Source organism: Camellia sinensis, chromosome 7 (assembly GCF_055761805.1).
Source record: "Camellia sinensis isolate YWXY chromosome 7, ASM5576180v1, whole genome shotgun sequence".
Taxonomy (NCBI): Eukaryota; Viridiplantae; Streptophyta; class Magnoliopsida; order Ericales; family Theaceae; genus Camellia; species Camellia sinensis.
Window position 1 is genome coordinate 190,465,449 of NC_138967.1, and position 21,430 is coordinate 190,486,878.

The window sequence follows — 21,430 nt, forward strand, 5'->3', positions numbered from 1 at the left end:
TTAATAGAAATTATCCGTCTGGATTTGCAAAAAAGAAAAAGAAGCAAAGAGTCAAAAAATTAGTCGAGAATGATTGATTGAATGGATTAGCATTGTTATCCATTGAAAATGATTTTGCAAAAAAATTAGATTATGCAAGTATGATTGATTTATTTGCTTCTAAAAATGCAAGAAAAACAAGGATCAAGTGATACTTATTAATTGTTGTAATGTAATGCTAAGTATTTTTTGTGATTTTAATGTGAAGGCAATACAACAATTTGCACCTTCAGCGACCAAATTTGGCGACTAAAGTCTAGTCGCCAAAAGCCAGACCTTTATCGACTAATCTTCCTTTTGGTCTTCAATAGTTGGAATTTTAGCTACTAAAAAAATTTAGTCGCTAAAATTCACATAAATAGGCGACTAAAAAGGTTTTAGTAGGCGTTTGTCTATTTCTTTGGCTACTAATTCTGATTTTAGTCGGCGTATATAGCCTTTTGGAGACCAAAAAAATTTTAGTCGCCAAAAAATAGGCATATTTACTAAACTACCAGTGACAAAAATAATTTAGTCGTTGTGTGGTTAATGTTTTCAAACAAAAAGAGTAATTAGTAGCCAAATTAGACAAATAGACATTTATTTGCCGACTAAATAGAATTTGGTCGCTAAAAGTAGCCAAAAAAATTAGGGGGAAGCTTATGAATTAGCGCGCCTGTTTCACACATATTTTTTGTATCTATTCTGTCTCACAAACACACCACTCACCACAAACCAGAGGCCAGCTCACCACCGATTGTCACTACCACCGTCGCTGGCCACCATCCGTCCCCACCGTCGCACGTTGCCACCACCACCGCCGACGCCGAAATCACCACCAACACTAACGCAAATCACAGGTTTGTCTCTGTCTCTCTCTGTTCGATCCTCTGTTGGGCATTACGATCTGGTTCTCTCTCTCTCTCTCTCTCTCTCTCTCTCTCTCACACTCACTCTCTCTCTCTCTCTCTCTCTCTTCCCCTATTTCCCCATTTCTCACACTTCCTCTAGGGCATATATGCTTTTTTAGTTTATTTTTGTATTGATTTCGGTTAAGGGCTCATTGGTTGAAGTGTTTGATTTCTATGAAATTATGAAATTCTTCATGTCCAAAATGGGTTTGATTTTTGTTTTACGGGTTTGAGTTTTGTGTTATGGATCTGACAGAGAAGAATAATACCACAGTTGTAGTTTGTTTGATTAGCTTAAATCTGCAGCAATGCCACTGGAATGTTGCTTTGTGTTGGTATTTTTTCTTGGAGTTTATTTTTACTCAATCCATAGGACTCTGTGAACCACTATAGTTTGATCAACTTATCTGTTATTTAGTTTGAGCAATGATTCTGCTGATTTGATCAAGTTATCTGATATTTCAACTTTAAAAATGTCTCTTTGATCAACTTGACCCAATTTTGTTTCCATCATTATGTATATGTCTTGAATATTTCTAACCGTAAATTTTCATCTATGTTTATGTTGGTTAGTGGTTTGGTATGGTTGGAAGAATTGGGCATTTGATTGAATTGATTACCCAAATTTGGAGTAGAATTGCTTACCTCAATTTATTTTATTTGGTGTAAGTAGTTTTTTTTCTTCAACTATACCGCTTTTCTATATTTAATGCGAGATAATCAAGCTTTGGCTTTGTTCTATCAACATATCACTAATGAGCTCACGTCACAATCAACCTCTCACACATAGAAATCAATCAATAAACAAAATTTTTAAAGGTAAATTGCATCCACCAATTTTTTAATTAGATTAAAATAATTAAAACTAATGTGCATATATATACATATAGTTTGTAGACACAAAATAAACATATATAAAATATATGATAATATTATTTTTTTTACCCATACAACTAATGAATTATTACTAAAAAGATTAATTGCTATGTTGATTAATTTTTTTTTTTAAAAAAAATCTGTCAATATAATTAAATTAAATTCATAAGATCTAATGTATTTCATTTAAGGGCTATGATTCCTACACCCAGTGGGGCGACCCCCACTGACAACCCCCAGTGAGGTGTCGCCTCCACATTGGCTGAAAACAAAAAATAAATAAATAAATAAAATAACAGTTTTTTTTTCCCACCAATCACACGCGACCCCCAGTACCCCCACTGGGGGTCGGAGGCATTTTCCTTCATTTAAAATTTAGCGATGATTATTTATTTTACCCCTTTTTCAACATTGTTCAAGGCTCATCTAGAAATTAAATCACTTTAATATCTAGGCAAAGAATGTGGACATGTTTGGTTGAACCTAAATTTTGTTTTCTTTGGTTGAGGCTTCACCTTGCTTGGTCCCCAACACAACAAAAACAACTGGCGTCTGGACCACATGTTTTACAAAGGAAATGAAGCATGTTAGAGACTGTGGGGATATATTTTCTGAATACCAACACGTGGCAAGGTGACGCCGACGTGTCAGCCGAGGTGCCACGTGTCCTGGTCATGACGCCGAGGTGATCTCGGCAGGGCCGAGGTTATTTCCGAAGATATCGGGATCCGAGATAAGCGGATAAAGGACAAGAGTCCTAGGATGAAGAGGGAACTCAACTTGGATATGGACAAGAGTCCTAGATTGGAAGAAGACTTCAGTTTGGGTAAAGATAAGACTCTTAGTGAGTTTATCCTAATCCCACTGGGAGTCCCAGATTAGCAGTAATCCTAAGTCCATTAGGGTCAGGCTCCTTTTGGGACAAGGATTGTATTGGCTATAAAAGAGAGGCACCCCCATGGGTCTAAGGTATGCTTTTGATACTCAAGCTTGTGAGTTTAGTACTTGATTTATCTTTGAGAGATATACTGACTTGATCGTCGGAGTGCCCCCGGGTGGTCGAAACCACCACGGGATTCTTATATTTCTGTTGCAGGTCAGTCAGGTGCCATCTATTCTGCCAGTGCTCTCCAGCTGGTTACTAAGCGGGCAGTGTGGTCGGAAAATCACCCACACAATTTGGCGCCGTCTGTGGGAAAGAAAGAAGAATAGATGGCCAATGACGAACAGAAGGATCAGACTCGAGACAACGCTCCTACTAGGAATGAGAGATCTATCAACCTCGACGTTGAAGGGGACAAACGCAACACAGAAACTCGTGACCAGAGTCACGGAGTGAAAGACGCCGGCCAGGAAGGTGACGCACCAAAAACAACAGATCGAAGCAACGAAGATGACCTTCAGGTATGGAAGGATAGATACCTGCGGAAGAACGAAGACCCTTCCAGAAGGGATGCAAAGACAGGGGGCATGAGCGCTCCGAAGGAGACAACATTCAAGTATAGAAGAACTCATCCTGAGTGAGCAGATCCCCGATTCCAGATCTTGGATCCCGGATCCGAGAAGACATGATCTCAGCCTAGACAAGTAGGCCCGAGAAGATGAGAGCTCAACCTGAGTGAGCAAATCCCGGATCCCAGATCCCAGAAGACACGATCTCAGCCTAGATGAGTAGGTCCGAGAAAAGAAGAGCTCAAGCTGAGTGAGCAGATCCAAGATTCCAGAAGATAAGATCTCGGCACCTGAGTCCGAGAAGAGAAGAGCACAATGAGCAGATCTCAGATCCCAGAAAAGAAAAAGGAAACACACAAGATCAGACTAAAGTTGGCTAGAATTGAGAAGTATGCTAGGGCCGAGGAGGATATGCCGGAAACAAAGGCGTCGGAACAAGAAAAGAAAAACGGCTCGCCGATGCGAGGCCGAAAATCAAACTCAGGTTGGAACCAAGTAAGATCAATAGAGAAACCAAGGCCAACAACCTCGGCTTGAATTAAGCCTCGGCGACAAGGTCGAAGCTACATGTATGATGAGAACCCAAGTGGATTTTAAGTTCACACTGGGAGGGCAAAGAGAAGAAGAATGCGTTTACCACTTGTTGAAATTTGTAGCAATTTACAAGTTGGTTAAACTCATATGATGCTTAACCGAAGTTAAGTCGAGATGATACTTAACTGAAGTTAAGCCGAAATGATGCTTAATCGAAGTTAAGCCCAGATGATGTTTAACCGAAGTTAAACCGAGACAATGCTTAACCAAAGTTAAGCCGAGATAATGCTTAACCGAAGTTAAGCCCAGATGATGTTTAACCGAAGTTAAACCGAGACAATGCTTAACCAAAGTTAAGCCGAGATGATGCTTGAAGTTAAGCTGAGATGGTTCCTTATCTTCACTTGTTGAAATTTGGAGCAATTTACAAGTCGAAGTTAAGCCGAGATTATTCCTTAATTCACTTGTTGAAATTTGTAGCAATTTACAAGTTGGAATTAAGCTGATTCCTTATCTTCACTTGTTGAAATTTGTAACAATTTACAAGTCGAAGTTAAGCCGAGATTATTCCTTAATTCACTTGTTGAAATTTGTAGCAATTTACAAGTTGGAATTAAGCTGATTCCTTATCTTCACTTGTTGAAATTTGTAGCAATTTACAAGTCGAAGTTAAGCCAAGATTATTCCTTAATTCACTTGTTGAAATTTGTAGCAATTTACAAGTTAGAATTGAGCTGATTCCTTATCTTCACTTGTTGAAATTTGTAGCAATTTACAAGTTGAAGTTAAGCTGAGATTACTGTTTCTCTTCACTTGTTGAAATTTGTAGCAATTTACAAGTCGAAGTGAAGCCGAGGTTATAGTTTACACACCTATAGCAATCTACAGGTTGATCCAACCAAAGAAGATGCTTAACACTTGTTGAAATTTGTAGCAATTTACAAGATAATGTTAAGCCGACATATGATCATCTGTTAAAATTTGCAGCAATTTACAGGTTAAGGTAAAAGCTAAGTATATTGTTTAAACACTTGTTGAAATTTGTAGCAATTTACAAGTAGATCATTGTTATAACTTGAGAAAAATTTACGGTATATGATTAACACTTGCTGAAATTTGCAGCAATTTACAGGTTGAGGAAAAAGCTAAGTATGTTGTTTAAACACTTGTTGAAATTCGTAGCAATTTGCAAATAGATTATTGTTTAACACTTGTTTAACATCCTTGTTGAAATTTGTAGCAATTTATAAGTAGGCTAGACCGAGATCACCGTTTAAACACTTGTTGAAACTTGAGAAAAAGTTTGCAAAGTTAACATTGAGTAGTATATGTTTCACACTTGTTAGAAATTATGAAAAGTTTGCAGATCAGTATCTTGCCAAAGTAAAAGTTTTTATACCCGAGGTGTGTAACTCCGAGAAGATTGCACAAAGATGGAATCATGCAAGAGCAGTTAGAAGAAGATCAAAACAGAATTCATCGTGATTGACACGCCTTCACCTTACAACATCATCTTGGGAAGGCCATGGTTGCATGCAATGGGGGTAGTTCCCTCAACGTTGCATCAATTATTGCGGTTCCCCACAGAACATGGGATTGAAGAAGTCAGAGAAGACCAACTGCAGGTAAAGAATTGCTCCATGGCAGCAATGAAAACTACCTGCAACATTCAGGAACTAGGGAAGGCAAAGATTGAAGACGAGGACATGGAGGTCCTAGATGATGTCGGCAAGGAGCCAGCCAAAAAGAGTGAAGAGACATTGAAGAAAATCCTCGTCCAGGAGGGCGACGAAGAGCGCTTCATTCAGAGAAGGAAAGTTGAATTAGACATTCAAGAACAAAGAGGCACATCGGCCATATGCAGAGCTTACATTATCTAAAGAACAAAAAGGTACAAGAGTACAAGCGACAAAAAAAGGAAAAACTTCAAAAACTGAGATGATGCTTAACCGAAGTTAAGCCGAGATGATGTCTAACCGAAGTTAAACTGAGGTGATGTTTAACTGAAGTTAAACTGAGATGATACTTAACCGAAGTTAAACCAAAATGATGTTTAACACTTGTGGAAATTCTGAGAGAATTTACAAGTTAAAGAGTGCACAAAGCTAAATGTCAGCAAAAGATTCGCCGGAGTCAAACGTCGTTTTGATTAGAACCACTAAGTGCACGCCAGAAGTGGTGACTAGAATTGTGAAAAGAATAAATGCTTCAAGAAACAGCGATGATAGTTTGCAAAGGCCAAGAGAAAGAGGGTCTAAAGGGGGTGAATTAAATACCAGAAGTTTTAATACATCGGCGAAAGAAGAACACATCAGGTCTGTGACTACAGCAGGAAGCCCACTTCCCTAATGTGATCCTAAGTACAACTTACGTTCACATTAGGGGGCAGGGAGAAGGTGTAAGGGGAATGAATGATAATTAAGGAGCAAGGAATGTTAACAATTGTTGAAACTTTTGAGCAAATTACAAAATGAGTTAACCGAAGATTATGAAGTCTACCACTTGTTGAAATTTGTAGCAATTTACAAATTTGGTATAGCCGAGATAAACACTGAAAGACGTTTCCGAGATATGATCAACCAAGATGACCAACTAGCTTGTTAAGAGCTGAGAAGGTTGGCAAGTACAAAAATGAAGACCTTAAAGAACTAGGGACTGAAAGCAAGAACATCGGACTAATCTGCTTCGACGGATGACAATGGTTCAGCCTCGGCAGACAGTTGGAGGAGCTTCTCTACCGCTACCTCGGCATCAATTTCAAGAAGGAAGCAAACTACTCGGCATCAGCGGTAGGTTGTGTCTCACCCCCAAAAGACAGTTGGAAAGAACTTCTCAGCAGCCTTCTCAGCCACGAGCTCAGCATCAACCTCCTGAAGAGTCTGATCAAAGCTCTTCTTGGCGATTGGCACCTCAGAGTTTGAAGGCAAAGATTGAAAGCAAGAATCTGGAAAAAGACACAGAAAACAGAAATAAGAATGTAATTCATAAACAAAAATGGTGATGAAGCTACCAAGAAATCAAGACAAAAAGATTGCACAAGTGTGTCAAGCCAAGAACAGTGGTGGAAATCAACAGATGTGTGAACAGTGTGTATTCAAGAAGATGATTTGGAAATAACGGGTAAAACAACAATGGTGATTAAACAATGAAGCAAAGCTTCTTGGAAAGCAACAAGAAATAAAACCAGGAGGAACAGTGGCTTACCAGAAAGAGGGAAGCCGGAATGAGATTTGCCGAAGTCTGACAACAATGATAGAATGACGTAAAGCTTCACCGGAGGAGAGAAACGAAGACAGTTGCAGAAGCTTGAAAGCTTGGAACAAATGACGGATTTAAGCAAAAGAGCTAGAAAGAGAAGAAGCCGGAGGATTAAATGAGAAAAGAGAAATAGTCAAGAAGACAACAAAGTTCATGAATAAAGCCAAGTACACAGGCACTAAGTAAGTATGTGGAGAACAAGAAAGTAATGAACCAGACATTATGCTAGCAACAGAAAGCGGATATGACAAAGAACAGTTCCAGGCATTTTAGCAATAAGAAATCAAAAAACAGACGAGAACAGAAGGCCACAGATGGCTGTAACAAGCCCGCGGGGGACCTCGCTACAGCTCAGACTCGACTTTGTAGTCACGGTTCTAAATCTGAACCAAAGAGTCCAAATCCGGCAAATCGTTTTGAGAAAACAGATTTTTGAAAGAAGTGCCAAACATGGACTGCTTTGCCAGATATAGAGTCGCCACCTAAATATTTTATTAATGGGAAATTTAGGAAACCCTGACTCGGTGCCAAAAGGCCACGTGTCCGTCATCACCAAAGTTGCCTCGGCTCGGGAACTTGGGTACGATTGGGGAAGGTCACTTCGTGAGCACCCCCGCTCGCCCGGTCATAGACCGGCCTCTACTAACCATGATATCTATTTTTGAAAACATTGTATGTTCTTATTCCGGTTATTAGCCTAGGTTACTATGTGATGCGCACAGCATACAAGTTATAGACTGGATCGCCTGAATTGGAACAAAGCATTTCATGTTTGCTTTTGAAAATGGTTTGCTACCCGCAGGTAGGCTTGAAACATTTGATGATTTATTCCAATTCAGATAACCCAACCTTCACCCACAGGCATTCAGGCAGTTATATCATATAAGCACATAGCCTCATGGTAAGCATGCTATTCATGGCAGTCACTCACACGCATGCAAGGATGCTAAAGCATAAAACTTACCGGGTACTCCAAGCCAAAATAGAAACTACATTAGAAATCATGCATGAATCCAAAGTATACAGAAATGCCTAATGCAACACATGCAAAAATGCAACTATAGCAGGCTCGGCTATTCTAAACATGGCATATGGAATGCTACAAGTATCATGTATTCAACTTTGAAATTGAAAGTACAATGCAGTTAGTATGATGCGCCGAGCCCGGTGCGTGCAAAACAGATGAATGAATGCAAACATGCTGTCATACTGTATGCTAATTTAAATATGCCCTAATCTAACCATCATAAGCAGGTAAATAAAAGGGAGAAAGACGTGGGGTTGGAAGACATACATCACACTCACGCACACTTATTACAGTTACGCCCTTGCTCGGATGGTCCGAATAAATAATACAGTCCCAAATGAAAGAATATTACAGTCCGAATATTATACAAATTCCTAATTAATTAACAAATTAACTAAGAAAATAAATAAAACTGGCGTGCAAGCCAGGGACTGCCTCGCTTTTGATGGATGATGCATGTCCGGGTTGTCTTGCGCGGAAATCCACCGGGATGTCCCAATTAGCCTCTGTTTAGCAGTTATTCTTGAAATGCGTGCCAAGTCCCGAAAAATTGTTGATTCTTCATTTTGCTGCAACAGAGAGCAGGAAAGGGGCACGGCAATGTATTTCACAAATATATGCATGCCTCGATCCTCGTGCCACCAATCACGCATACCGAGACATGATGGCCGAGGAGTCGAATTGCACAATTTAATGTAGGATGAATGCACATGAAAACACAACAAAACCTAACTCCATCATGGATGATCCGGAGTGTCGGTGACTGGGAAATTGAGACATATTCCGTCACTCGGAGTACGAAATGCACCTCGTTTCCCGTGCCCGGGCTAACTCCTATCCCGAACACGATGCAATATTCATGACATGCAACTAAGATGCAATCCTAACATACACCATGCTATGAAAGTGAGATGCCTCGAAATGCGTGCACACGGGCACGCAAACCGAGAAAATGACATAATGCAATCTAAGATACAACCTAGTATGCACTATGCTATGAAATGCTATGAAAATGAGATGCCTCGAAATGCGTGCACACGGGCACGTAAATCGAGAAAATGACAGAATGCAATCTAAGATACAACCTAGTATGCACTATGCTGTGAAAATGAGATGCCTCGAAATGCGTGCACATGGGCACGCAAACCGAGGCAATGGCATACGCAATGCAAGTGACTAAAATGGCATGGAAAATGTAACATGGACTTATACTAACATGAGAGAGCCTCAGCCACACTCACATAAGAAGCCGGTAGATGAAAATGAAGTGCCTCGAAGTGCGTGCACATGGGCACGCAAACCGAGGCAATGGCATATGCAATGCAATATGGCAAAAATGGCATATAGAATGCAACATGGACTTATACTAACATGAGAGAGCCTCAGCCACACTCACATAAGAGGCCAGTGGATGAAAATGAGGCGCCTCGAAATGCGTGCACACAGGCACGCAAACCGAGGCAATGGCATACGCAATGCAAATGACATGGAAACATGATATGGGCTTATACCAACATGAGAGAGCCTCAGCCACACTCACATAGGATGCCGATGGATGAAAATGAGGCGCCTCGAAATGCGTGCACACGGGCACGCAAACCGAGGCGATGATAGAATGCGATGCAATGACATGAAAATGTGATATGGGCTTATACCAACATGAGAGAGCCTCAGCCACACTCACATAGGATGCCGATGGATGAAAATGAGGTGCCTCGAAATGCGTGCACACGGGCACGCAAACCGAGGCGATGACAAAATGCGATGCAATGACATAGAAATGGAAAGCAATCATTCTAATAGAATTTCAGCACTAAAATATGGGGGAAAACAGTCCCGAAATGAGGCGAAATGACACTAAATGCATGGAATTGTCCCGAAATGCGAATTTAGGCACCCGAAATGGCCTATAGCTATGCCAAACATGCACAATATGGACATGTAATGCAAAGACAGAAGCTAGGCAGTCCCAAAAAAGGCACTTTCACAGTTATAAACATGGCCAAACAGCAAGCATAGGTAGGGCAAAAATGGCATGCAAGAATAGGGGCCAAGAGAGGGGTAATGAAGCAAGTGATATAAGCAAAATCCAAACTGAAAAATTTCCTTCTAAAACATTGAAGAGGGACCAAAAATATAAATGTTTACAGTATATTTCAAACCTCAAATCAATATACAAACATGCTAAAAAAAGGCACAAGATTGAGGCTCAAAAGGTGCTATAACATGAAGTATACAAAATAATCACCAAACAGAAAAAAAATGTTAATGAAACATGAAGTATAGGCCAAAAAAAGACTATTTCCAGAACTGTAAAATGGCCAAAAACAAAAGTAAAGGGGGCTGCCAATTTATGCAAAAATGGGGCCAAATAAGGGATATAACTACAAGTGGCACATGGAGGCATCAAATGGTGAGGGGCCCTTCAACAATGTTGAAGAAGGGCCCAAAATAAGCACATTCACAGATTACATCATGCTCAAAAACAGATTACTCATGGGCCAAAAATAGCATGCAAGATTATGACATATAAGAGGATCAATGAAGCAAGTGCATCATGGAGGGCTCAAACAGGGTTGAGCCCTTAATGAAAAGTGAAGATAAGCTCAAAAGAGGGCCACTTTCAGTTAGGGCCGGAGCTTGAAACAAAAAGCATATAGGGCTTACAAATGGATCAAGAAAAAGGGTCAAAAGAGGAGAAATGTCACTCACCCTTGAAGACCAAAGCTTTTGTTGCTTCTTGGACCAATTTGCAGCTCCTTTAGCCTTTGAGAAGTTCTCCTTGTTGCTGGAAATGAAGTGGTGATGGTAGAGCTTGGTGGTGATGAAGAACACAAGGTGTAGGACTTAAGGATTTTTAGGAAAATGAGAAGGATGGAGGGAGATATGGATCTTGAGGCTTGAAGAACAAAATTTCTAACCCCTATATGTGATGCCACCAGCTGGTTATAAGGGCCAAAAAGGGGGTGTAAAGGTGGGGGAAAAGGAGGCCAACTTTCCCCCACAAAATATCCCCCGGATATTGATATTTTCTGGGGGATAAAGCTATACAGCTGTAAAGTGAACAGTGTGAAGATTACGGCCGGCCAGTTATTTTTGCTGCAGGTGGCCGGCCGGCCACACCCCCTAGCCGGCCGGCTAGGGGTCAAAAGGGTCAAGAAGATTTAGTGGCCGGCCACCACATGATGGTGTCCTCCCAAGTGTCCTCAACACAACCCTGTGGTTAAAAGTCCAAGAAAGTGGCTCAAGGGTGTTCAACATTAGCTCGGAAAGAGGGGTTCAAAAGGGTCAAGTGGAATTACTGGCCGGCCACCAACTTTTAGGGTCCTCTCAAGTGTGTACATCACAAATATGTGGTTCAAAGTTCAAGAATGTGACCCCAAGGTGTTCAACATTAGCCCGGAAGGAGGGGTTCAAAAGGGTCAGGTGGAATTACTGGCCGGCCACCAACTTTTAGGGTCCTCCCAAGTGTGTACATCACAAATATGTGGTTGAAAGTTCAAGAATGTGGCCCCAAGGTGTTCAACATTAGCCCGGAAGTGTGAAAAACGGGCGCCGGAGGGCGTCAGAGGATGTATAACTGGTTGCTGCAACAATTACTGGCCTCCCACCCTTCAGTGACCTCCCCGGTGATAAAACAGAGGTACCTGCCAAAAATGAACGAAAACCGCTGCAAAACGAATGTTCGGGGGCCAAAACACGCAGTTCGGGGCCCCGAAAACTGCCCGTTAAACACCGAAATGGTATTCGACCTCGAAGTGGGTTTCTCGGACCCCAGTGTCCCTCAAAAGGGGGTATAAAGGAAGTGTGCCAAAAATCAGAACAAACGGAGATGGTTAGGCGGTCCCGAACCGAGGCACACGGCCTGACGGCTCCGAAAACCGGGAACCGGGTTCCGAAGTGGGCAAAATGGCCTACGACCACGAAATGTAGCCTACGGTCATTGAGAGATGGTCTACGGGACCTCTCCCTTCCCTCAGGAAAAGAAACCGAGAAAACCGAGCCTGGTTCGCAAACCGAGGCAAAGCACAAAAGAGGGTTCGGAAGTCCGGAGGCAGGGCTCACGGCCGCGACTCTGAAACTTCTGAACGAGCACAATATACAACATCACCAAGCGCTCAATCAGTGACGTCTGAGTCTTAAGGTCGGTCAAAAATGGGGTGTCTACAATGGCAAATAAACAGATTCAAAGTAAATCAGAAGAGTTATGAAAGATTGAGCTTAATAGCAAGTAAAGAGTTTATGAACCTACCAAGTGAAATGAACGCCGATATGAAAATCGCCAGAGTCAAATAGATGATTGGAAATCAGGAACTCACCAGAGAGTGTGAGTGATGCAGTTGCAAAGCTCTTGGAGTTTACGAATTAATGGAACCAAAATCTCGGCTAGAAGGTGCGATTTCAAGCAGCTTGGAAAGCATGAAGCTTGATACTTGACACAAATGGACAGTAAGGTCCAGGGAACTTTGAGGTCGGCAAGTTTGATCTCGGACAAAGGGGCACAGATGAACGAATAGTGTAGGTTCCATCACCTCAGAATGCCGAGGTAATAGAACCTAGGGGGCAGTTGTGGGGATATATTTTCTGAATACCAACACGTGGCAAGGTGACGCCGACATGTCAGCCGAGGTGCCACGTGTCCTTGTCATGACGCCGAGGTGATCTCGGCGGGGCCGAGGTTATTTCTGAAGATATCGGGATCCGAGATAAGCGGATAAAGGACAAGAGTCCTAGGATGAAGAGGGAACTCAACTTGGATATGGACAAGAGTCCTAGATTGGGAGAAGACTTCAGTTTGGGTAAAGATAAGACTCTTAGAGAGTTTATCCTAATCCCACTGGGAGTCCCAGATTAGCAGTAATCCTAAGTCCATTAGGGTCAGGCTCCTTTTGGGACAAGGATTGTATTGGCTATAAAAGAGAGGCACCCCCATGGGTCTAAGGTATGCTTTTGATACTCAAGCTTGTGAGTTTAGTACTTGATTTATCTTTGAGAGATATACTGACTTGATCGTCGGAGTGCCCCCGGGTGGTCAAAACCACCGCGGGATTCTTATATTTCTGTTGCAGGTCAGTCAGGTGCCATCTATTCTGCCAGTGCTCTCCAGCTGGTTACTAAGCGGGCAGTGTGGTCGGAAAATCACACACACAGAGACTCATAACATAAGTCTCATAATTTATCTATCTACAATTACGTGAATAAGGAGTTAGGATTTACATATAATTGAGTTTGTAATAAATTAAAAATTAATATATAATTTATTATTATGGGTATAATTATAAAGCTTAAATTATATGTATCAATCTTTTTATATAAAATATCATGTGGTAACGGTACGTGATACTTGTCATCAATTATAAAATAATTACATCTCTATGTTGTTTTTCAATTAATATGCAATAAGTATGAAGGAGTTATTTGGTAGCCTCTTGATATAGTCCATTAGTATTGTAATTGGTAAAAAGATAAGTTTCTATAATTTTATATATATATGATATTTCTGAACTGCCAAATAATTCTTCAATGCCTATAGTTGTACACCTAGCAGCACAATGTACAGACTTGACATTGATTCAGATGCAATTGTTTGTCTATACATAGATTTTTCTAGAGAAGTGTGGGGCTGTGGATTCACAATCATTTTATTTTGACAAATTTAATTTTTCATTATATAAGTTTTTGTATTGCTTGTGAAATTTTTTTTTTTTTTTGATCGATTCACATATTTAATTCATTTGATTAGATTTATCTTTAAAATGAACAGTCTCAAAATTATATTTTTCATTAAATTTTATGAAAAAAAATTATTTTTTTATTTTTTAAGAAGAATGTTGAAATTTATTTCAAAATTGATAGGTTGTGTTCCTACCAGGACCATCTCTAACAATTTTTGGACTCGAAGCGAGTTCCTGATAAGGGACCTTCTATACGTTTAAGAAAAAAATAATTGTAAATAAAAGATTATCCATCATTTTTTTTTTTTGGACATAAAATTTAGTTACATATATGACAAAGTTTACAATAAAAAAAAATAGTTAAAAATCAAAACAAAAGTATTAAATAAAAAGTAAATAATTTGTAACAAAATATCACTTAAACACCACCTTTCTCGCATTTTTAGTTGTAAAATTGTTAATCAAATTTACATAATTCAACTTATCAACTAAATATTTTTCAATGGATAAAATTAGTGATCCATTCAATCTTTGTTGTGACATAAGTAAGATTTATTTAATTTCAAATTTGATTTTTTTTTTCTCTAGAAACAATTATAACGGACATAATTAATCGTATTCTAAACACAATTCATAAATTTGAGAAACAATCATCCATTAATTTCAAATAACTCATCAAATCAATAGACTTTTTGAATTTTTTTTTTTTTGGAAATAAAATCAATCATCTATTAATTTTAAACAATCATCTTTTCCTCTTATTAGTTTTAAATCTTCATTAAATTTTGTTGGGATCTTTTAAATTTAGATGATTTTTTTTATAAATTAATATAATAATTAAAATTATTTTAAAATATTTTTTAATTAATTTCCGGGGCCCAAATTGGGCGAAAGCCGGCCCTGCCTAGACAAAATCATCTCTTACCAAAAGAGAGTGAACAATGTTGCACAATCCCCAGAGCCGCCTATGACCTTTTTTTAATAAATTATTATATGTTACTTTTTTTTATTTATCAAAGTATATGACAAGTTATTATATATTTTTATTAATTCAAAATAATTATTTTTAAACAAAAAAAGGGTCTTCTTCCAGTGTTGCAAGACAAAATAGAAATCCATGGTATATATTTTGAGATAAAAAGTACGAAAATTTGTTTGGTTTGATTTTTTTTCAAAAGATGTTTTGAAAAATTATTTTGAGAAAGAGTTTTGGAAAAAGTGATTGATTTGATGTGTATGAGAGAGAGATTTGTTTAGAAAACTTGTAAACCAAACAAGTTTTGAAAAAAAAAATTTGAAAAAATTTGTTTGGTTTAATTACTTTTGAAAACTTATTTATAGAGAATTTTTTTCAAAATTTTTTAAGAAACACAAACCAAACAAGGCCGTCCCCAATGTTGGCTCAAAGAAAATTCTCACACTTCTTTGAAATCACCTAATAAAAACCACCCATAAATTTCTAGTTCTCCACTTTTATGAACATTTTGAGAAAAGCAAAAGAGAAGAGTAATGGAAAGAGAGATCAACAACTTCATAGTGGTATGGATCATAGTTTTTGCTTCTCTATGCTACTGTCACACCATAGGTAAGTTCATCCCCAAAGGTATAACTAGACTCTTTGTTATTCTTCCCATCATTTGCCTTTTTCTCTACCTCCCTCTCAATCTCACCACCATCCACCTTGGAGCCACCACTGCTTTCTTCATAGCATGGCTTGGAAACTTCAAGCTCCTCCTTTTTGCCTTTAGAAAACCACCTCTCTCCTCCAACCCACCAATCTCTTTGCCACTTTTCATCCTTTTTTCTACCTTACCCATCAAGATTCAAGAATCAGGTCTTCTATCCCACTCTCCTAAATCACTGGCAAAGAACACGATTTGTCTCCCTGACTCTGATCAGGTAACAAATAACGGGTTTGGGACAAGAGAGAATCGGACAGAAGATCAGAAATCTCAAAACACACAAATAAAGGCATTCCCATCTCACCAAACCATCAAAAAGAGCAATAAATCACCTTTAAACTACGCTACAAAGTTCATGATTGTAGCTATGCTTGTGCAAGTGTACAAGTACAAAGACCATATTCATTCCAAGATCATCTTGGTGCTTTATTGCTTCCACATTTACTTCATGCTAGAGCTAGTGCTAGCCATGATGGCAGCCCTGTGTCACGTACCGACTCATTAGGGATGCGAGTTCTACACCAAGCACCTTGCAAGCGCATTAGGTTCATTAGTTTGTGAGCGGCAAGGCAGGCAGGGTAGATCCCTATCGCATCTCCTGGGTTGGTCGTCGGGCGTAATGCACGGGGGTACGCAGTACCACTCGTGGAGCCGGCTTCTCGGGAGGATGACAAGCGCCCAATCCGTGACAAATGGTATCAGAGCCAGCCTAGGGGCATTGTGATGGGGACGGTACGTGGGACTTACACCAAGCACCCTCATTGTGGGGTCTACACCAAGGGTGGTGTCCGCGCGGGGCGGGTTTCCCGTGGGTAGGGGAACGGACAAGCATGGGGACAGGCAGGGTAATGTCCCCCTGACGAGGGCGTCAGGGACTGGCGGTGGTAGCATGTCACGTACCGACTCATTAGGGATGCGAGTTCTACACCAAGCACCTTGCAAGCGCATTAGGTTCATTAGTTTGTGAGCGGCAAGGCAGGCAGGGTAGATCCCTATCGCATCTCCTGGGTTGGTCCTCGGGCATAATGCACGGGGGTACGCAGTACCACTCGTGGAGCCGGCTTCTCAAGAGGATGACAAGTGCCCAATCCGTGACACCTGGCTAGAGCCTTGGCTCGGTTAGAGCTCGAGCCGCAGTTCGATGAACCGTACCTCTCTACCTCACTCCAAGACTTTTGGGGCAAGAGGTGGAACCTCATGGTAACCAGTATCCTGTGACCCACCGTATATGATCCTACCCGCTCGATTTCAGCCCGTCTGATCGGACGAAAGTGGGCCCCAATTCCAGCAATACTAGCAACATTTATTGTGTCTGGGGTGATGCATGAATTGATCTTTTATTATACTGGAAGATTGAAACCCACATGGGAGGTGAGTTGTTTCTTTCTCGTCCATGGGGTGTGTTTGGCTGTCGAAATTGGGATTAAAAAAGCGTTAAAGGAATAATTCAAGGTCCCAGCGGTGGTGTCTGGGCCAGCGGCGCTGGCATTCATGGTGGTTACCGGTTTGTGGCTCTTCTTCCCGCCGGTTTTACGGTTTAATGCCGATGTTATGGCTAAGAGAGACTGCTGCATTTGTAGAGTTTTTGAAGGATGTTTTTGGTAGAGTCTCTAGATTTGGATCTTTCAATCTAATTAGTTCATAGATTACAATATAATCCATCAAATAACTAATAATAAAATTGTTTTGATTTTGTTTTCTTGTTTGTAATGATATTTGGCATTGGCATTGGTATTAGAAAAATTAACATATACAATTTTAAGTGCGTCCCAAGTCGAAGGATATATCACATATGCATTTGTTGTGTCGTATTATTTGGTACACTTTAATTATTGTTTTTAGCATTATTATTTATAATTCAGACATATGTTGATTTTAAAACGTTAAAAACAATTAGAATGTTAAAAAACTATTAGATTGTTTATTGAAAGAAAGAACTGAAATTAAACAATCATGCTTGTCTTCTAGTGTAACAAGTGCTTAGAGTCAATGCAAACATATTAAATGGAAGAGATTATGATAACTGAGAATAAATAATATCCCTAGTCTTTTATAGTAATAAGTGCTTAAGGTCAATTTAAATAAATGGTAGAGATTATGGTCCTGAATGTTTTAAACAAAGTGTTATGATCAATCTAAACTATTTTTGAATGTATCATATTAGCAATTTCTTAGTAGGGAAACTTTTAACTTTTTTAATTCAATTTAAAAATTAAATACAACCTTCTCACATATGAAGTCTTATAAATTGGTAGACACATTACATGCAGGAGAATTGTATTCAAATTTATCATCAGATTATATACACATAAAGAAGTTATTTTAACAATGGACACAACTTGTCTCTAGTCTATCTTGTGGACTCGACTGTGCTATTTCAGCATGCAGGGCTCCCCATAAGTTCTGTCTAAATGAACCAAACCGTTCATTTTCTTGGCCACAACATGTAGATCATCTGTAAAAAAATCAAGTTGATCCAATAACCATAATCACCTTAGTTTATTACATTTGTTTCTCAAAAAATAGATAGTCTACTATTGTGGATCATAGCTCAAGCAGAGGTAGCATCTCAAGCAGCTTAGGCTGCAGACGCAACAGCTCAAACATCTACTGTAGAAGCAGCTCAGACTGTAGCTCACAACTCAACTTAGCTGAGTTATCAGCTAAGATATTTTCTTGTACCTATTAGAGTTAGTTACAAGAGTTTGTTAGATCAGTTATAGTGTTGGTTAGGCTCATTATATATAAGTATGACAAATGTATTCAGAATAATTCAATTGAGTATGAGATATGATTTGAGCACAAATTCTTTATGGTATCAAAGCTTTGAGCTCTAACGAGCAACTTCATCATGGCATCACCATCACCATTATCTTTTTTGCTTCCTTCAAATTTGAGTCTGCTGATCTCCAACTTGTCATCCTTTGTGACAGTAAAACTTGATGGATCGAATTTCATCATCTGGCAGACACAGATCTCAAAAATTCTCCGAGCAACCAATCTTCTTGGTTATGTGGATGGATTAATCACATGTCTTTCATCTATAATCACTGATTCAATAGGTGGTGTAGTTCCTAATCCAAAATTTCTTCAATTTCATCATAATTGGCCTATTAAGCAACTAGATATTTCTAATGCTTTTCTTTATGGAGTCCTTAAAGAAGAGGTCTACATGTTGCAACCACTGGGGTTTGAACATTATGCTCATCCTTGGTTTGTTTGTCATCTTCACAAAGCTTTGTATGGCCTTAAACAAGCACCAAGGGCATGGTATTCCACCTTTTCCTCATTTCTGCTATCTTAGGGGTTCAAGAACAGCAAGTGTGATTCCTCTCTCTTTATTAAACAGACTGGGTCCATCTTTCTTGCCTTATTGGTGTATGTTGATAACATCTTGGTCACTGGCAGTGATGGTTTTCACATTCAGGATCTTGTTACTAAAATGCATCAAGCATTTTCCATGAAAGAACTAGGCCTCATTTCCTACTTTCTTGGCATATCAGTTAATACATCAGGTTCCACTATTGTTCTTTCTCAGCAGAAATATGCTCAGGACATACTTACTAAAGCTAGTACATGGGATTGCAAACTTTGCTCTTCTCCTATCTTTGTCAAACCTGGTTTATCTCCTAATTCAAAATAGCCCTTTGATAATCCCTCTGTCTGTAGAAGTATCGTTGGAGCATTACAATATTTAACCATTACCAAACCTGATTTGTCCTATGCAGTAAATCAACTTTGTCAACATATGCATAACCCCACTGTTGGTCATTATGCTGGTGTCGAAAGATTACTTCAATTTGTTAAGGGTACCCAGCTCTTTTGATCTTCAGGTTTACTCAGATTCAAATTGGGCTGGGGATTCAGTTGACAGAAAATCCACCTTTGGATATTGTGTGTTTTTAGGATCTAATCTCATTTCTTGGTCAGCTAAAACGCAAGCTACTATGTCTAGATCTTCCACAGAAGCAGAATATCGATCTTTAGCTCATACAGCTGTAGAGCTAGCTTGGCTTATCATGTTACTTCAGGAATTGTGTATTGATTCTCCTACCGTCCCTCTTCTTTAGTGTGACAATGTTTCTGCTATAGCCCTAGCTTCTAATCCTGTTTTTCATTCCAATCTAAACACATTGAGGTTGATTGTCATTTTGTTTGCGATCGAGTGTTTGCTAAACAACTTGTCTTACACTATGTTCACCATTGATCAGTTGGCTGACATTTTCACCAAGCCTTTATCTGTCTCTCATTTTTCCTATCTAAAAGACAAACTGATATTAGTTCCTCCTTCCATCAGCTTGCGGGGGAATGTTAAGGATCATAGCTCAGGTAGAGGCAGTAGCTCAAGCAACTTAGGCTGCAGATTCAGCAGCTCAAACATCTACTGCAGAAGCAGCTCAGACTATAGCTCACAGCTCAACTTAGCTAAGTCATCAACTAAGATATTTTCTTGTATCTGTTAGAGTTAGTTACAAGAGTTTGTTAGATCAGTTATAATATTGGTTAGGCTCATTGTATATAAGTATGACAAATGTATTCAGAATAATTCAATTGAGTATAAGATACTTTTCAAATACTATTTGTTGTTCAATTTTTTATAAATAAATGTCATGAATTAACGAAATTAGGATTTTCGGATCGTCCTTTTTTTTTATATAAATAATTTACATATTATAATTTAAAAAATTTAAATTTAAATTATCAAAATAAAACTTATGAGGTTGGCCAACTAAACTTGGTAAAACTTGTCTTGTTATAATACCAAGAAAAGAACAAATAAAAAATATATAGATGAGTCACCTAACTACTTCCCATTAAGTTATAATAAAACTAATATGAAAATTTCAAAGAACATCCGAGCTTATTGGCTAAAGCTATAGACTCATTAAATACATCAATATGGAGCATGTGCGACCCAGAACATCTAAATGCATCACTATACGGACCCAATGAGCAAGATTCCTCAATTAAGCTGAAGAATAAAGCTGTTGCCTTTAAGAAAAGATAAAAAGCTAGAATGAGAATTGTGTCATAATTTCATCAAATGGTTCTGCTGGTGATGAATGAGTATGAGCATCCTCTCCTTGTAAGTTCCTACTTGTGCCCATCTTTGCAAGGTCTTCGGGCCTACTTTAAGGTTCAATTTTGATAATCCAAACCGTTCATATTTTATGATTTATTCAGTATATTATACCTGTAAAAAATCAAGTTGATCAGATATCAGAAAGTATATGTTCGAAAAACTGTTTGTTAAATTCTTTAAAAAAATAGTTTTTAGTTTAATTTTTCGAACACGTACTTTCTGATATCCGATCAACTTGATTTTTTATAGGTATGATATACTGAATAAATTATAAAATATAAACGGTTCGAATTATCAAAATTAGGCCCAAAATAGGTCCGAAGACCCTGTAAGAATAGGCACAAGTAAGAACCTGCAAGGAGAGGTTGACTCGATGAATGATGGCTGGTGTAACCGTGTAATTATGAGTGCCACATGTGACCTACCAAAATTGAATTTGCTTTCATTGACTTAACACTTTTAATTATTGTTTTTTTTTTTTTTTTGGCGTAAGTTCCTCAATTATGTGGAGGAAAAAACAAAGAAAATACTAACTTTTAGTTTTTTTCTACAATCGAAATTTTAAATACAATTTTAAAATTTTTTTACTCAATTCATGTGAGATTAATATAATAACTAACCAACTTATTTACTATTTGTATTGTATAGAGGGAAATCATAAATTAAAATCATATTATCTCTCCATTATAGTTTTTCGGTAATGATCTTATTCTATTTTTTATGTCAACAAGATATGTTAGTAAAATTACATAATCTAACGATTTGAATTAAAACTAAAATAAAATTGTATAGAACCAACATATCCTAAAATGATATAGTTGTGCTTTAATTTTAAATATAGATTATTGAAATATCACAACAAAATCATTATAAAGAGATCGATGGCAGAAATCTTAATCCCATATTTTCATGTC

General features: G+C 38.7%; 1 protein-coding gene, 1 long non-coding RNA gene and 1 pseudogene across 2 annotated transcripts; all 3 read left to right on the top strand.

The window, feature by feature from the left end:
• The first annotated feature begins 700 nt into the window (after positions 1–700).
• Positions 701–20,009, top strand: LOC145795539 (uncharacterized). The gene is made up of 2 exons (XR_014336621.1): positions 701–878; positions 19,731–20,009. It is a non-coding gene; the product is annotated as an uncharacterized LOC145795539 (long non-coding RNA).
• On the top strand, positions 14,905–15,938 carry LOC145794915 (acyl-CoA--sterol O-acyltransferase 1-like). Its single transcript, XM_082877247.1, has one exon. It carries the CDS (start codon positions 15,261–15,263, stop codon positions 15,936–15,938), a length of 678 nt encoding a protein of 225 aa, XP_082733373.1. The 5' UTR covers positions 14,905–15,260.
• Positions 16,532–17,217, top strand: LOC145794916 (acyl-CoA--sterol O-acyltransferase 1 pseudogene; annotated as a pseudogene).
• Positions 20,010–21,430: the final 1,421 nt, after the last annotated feature.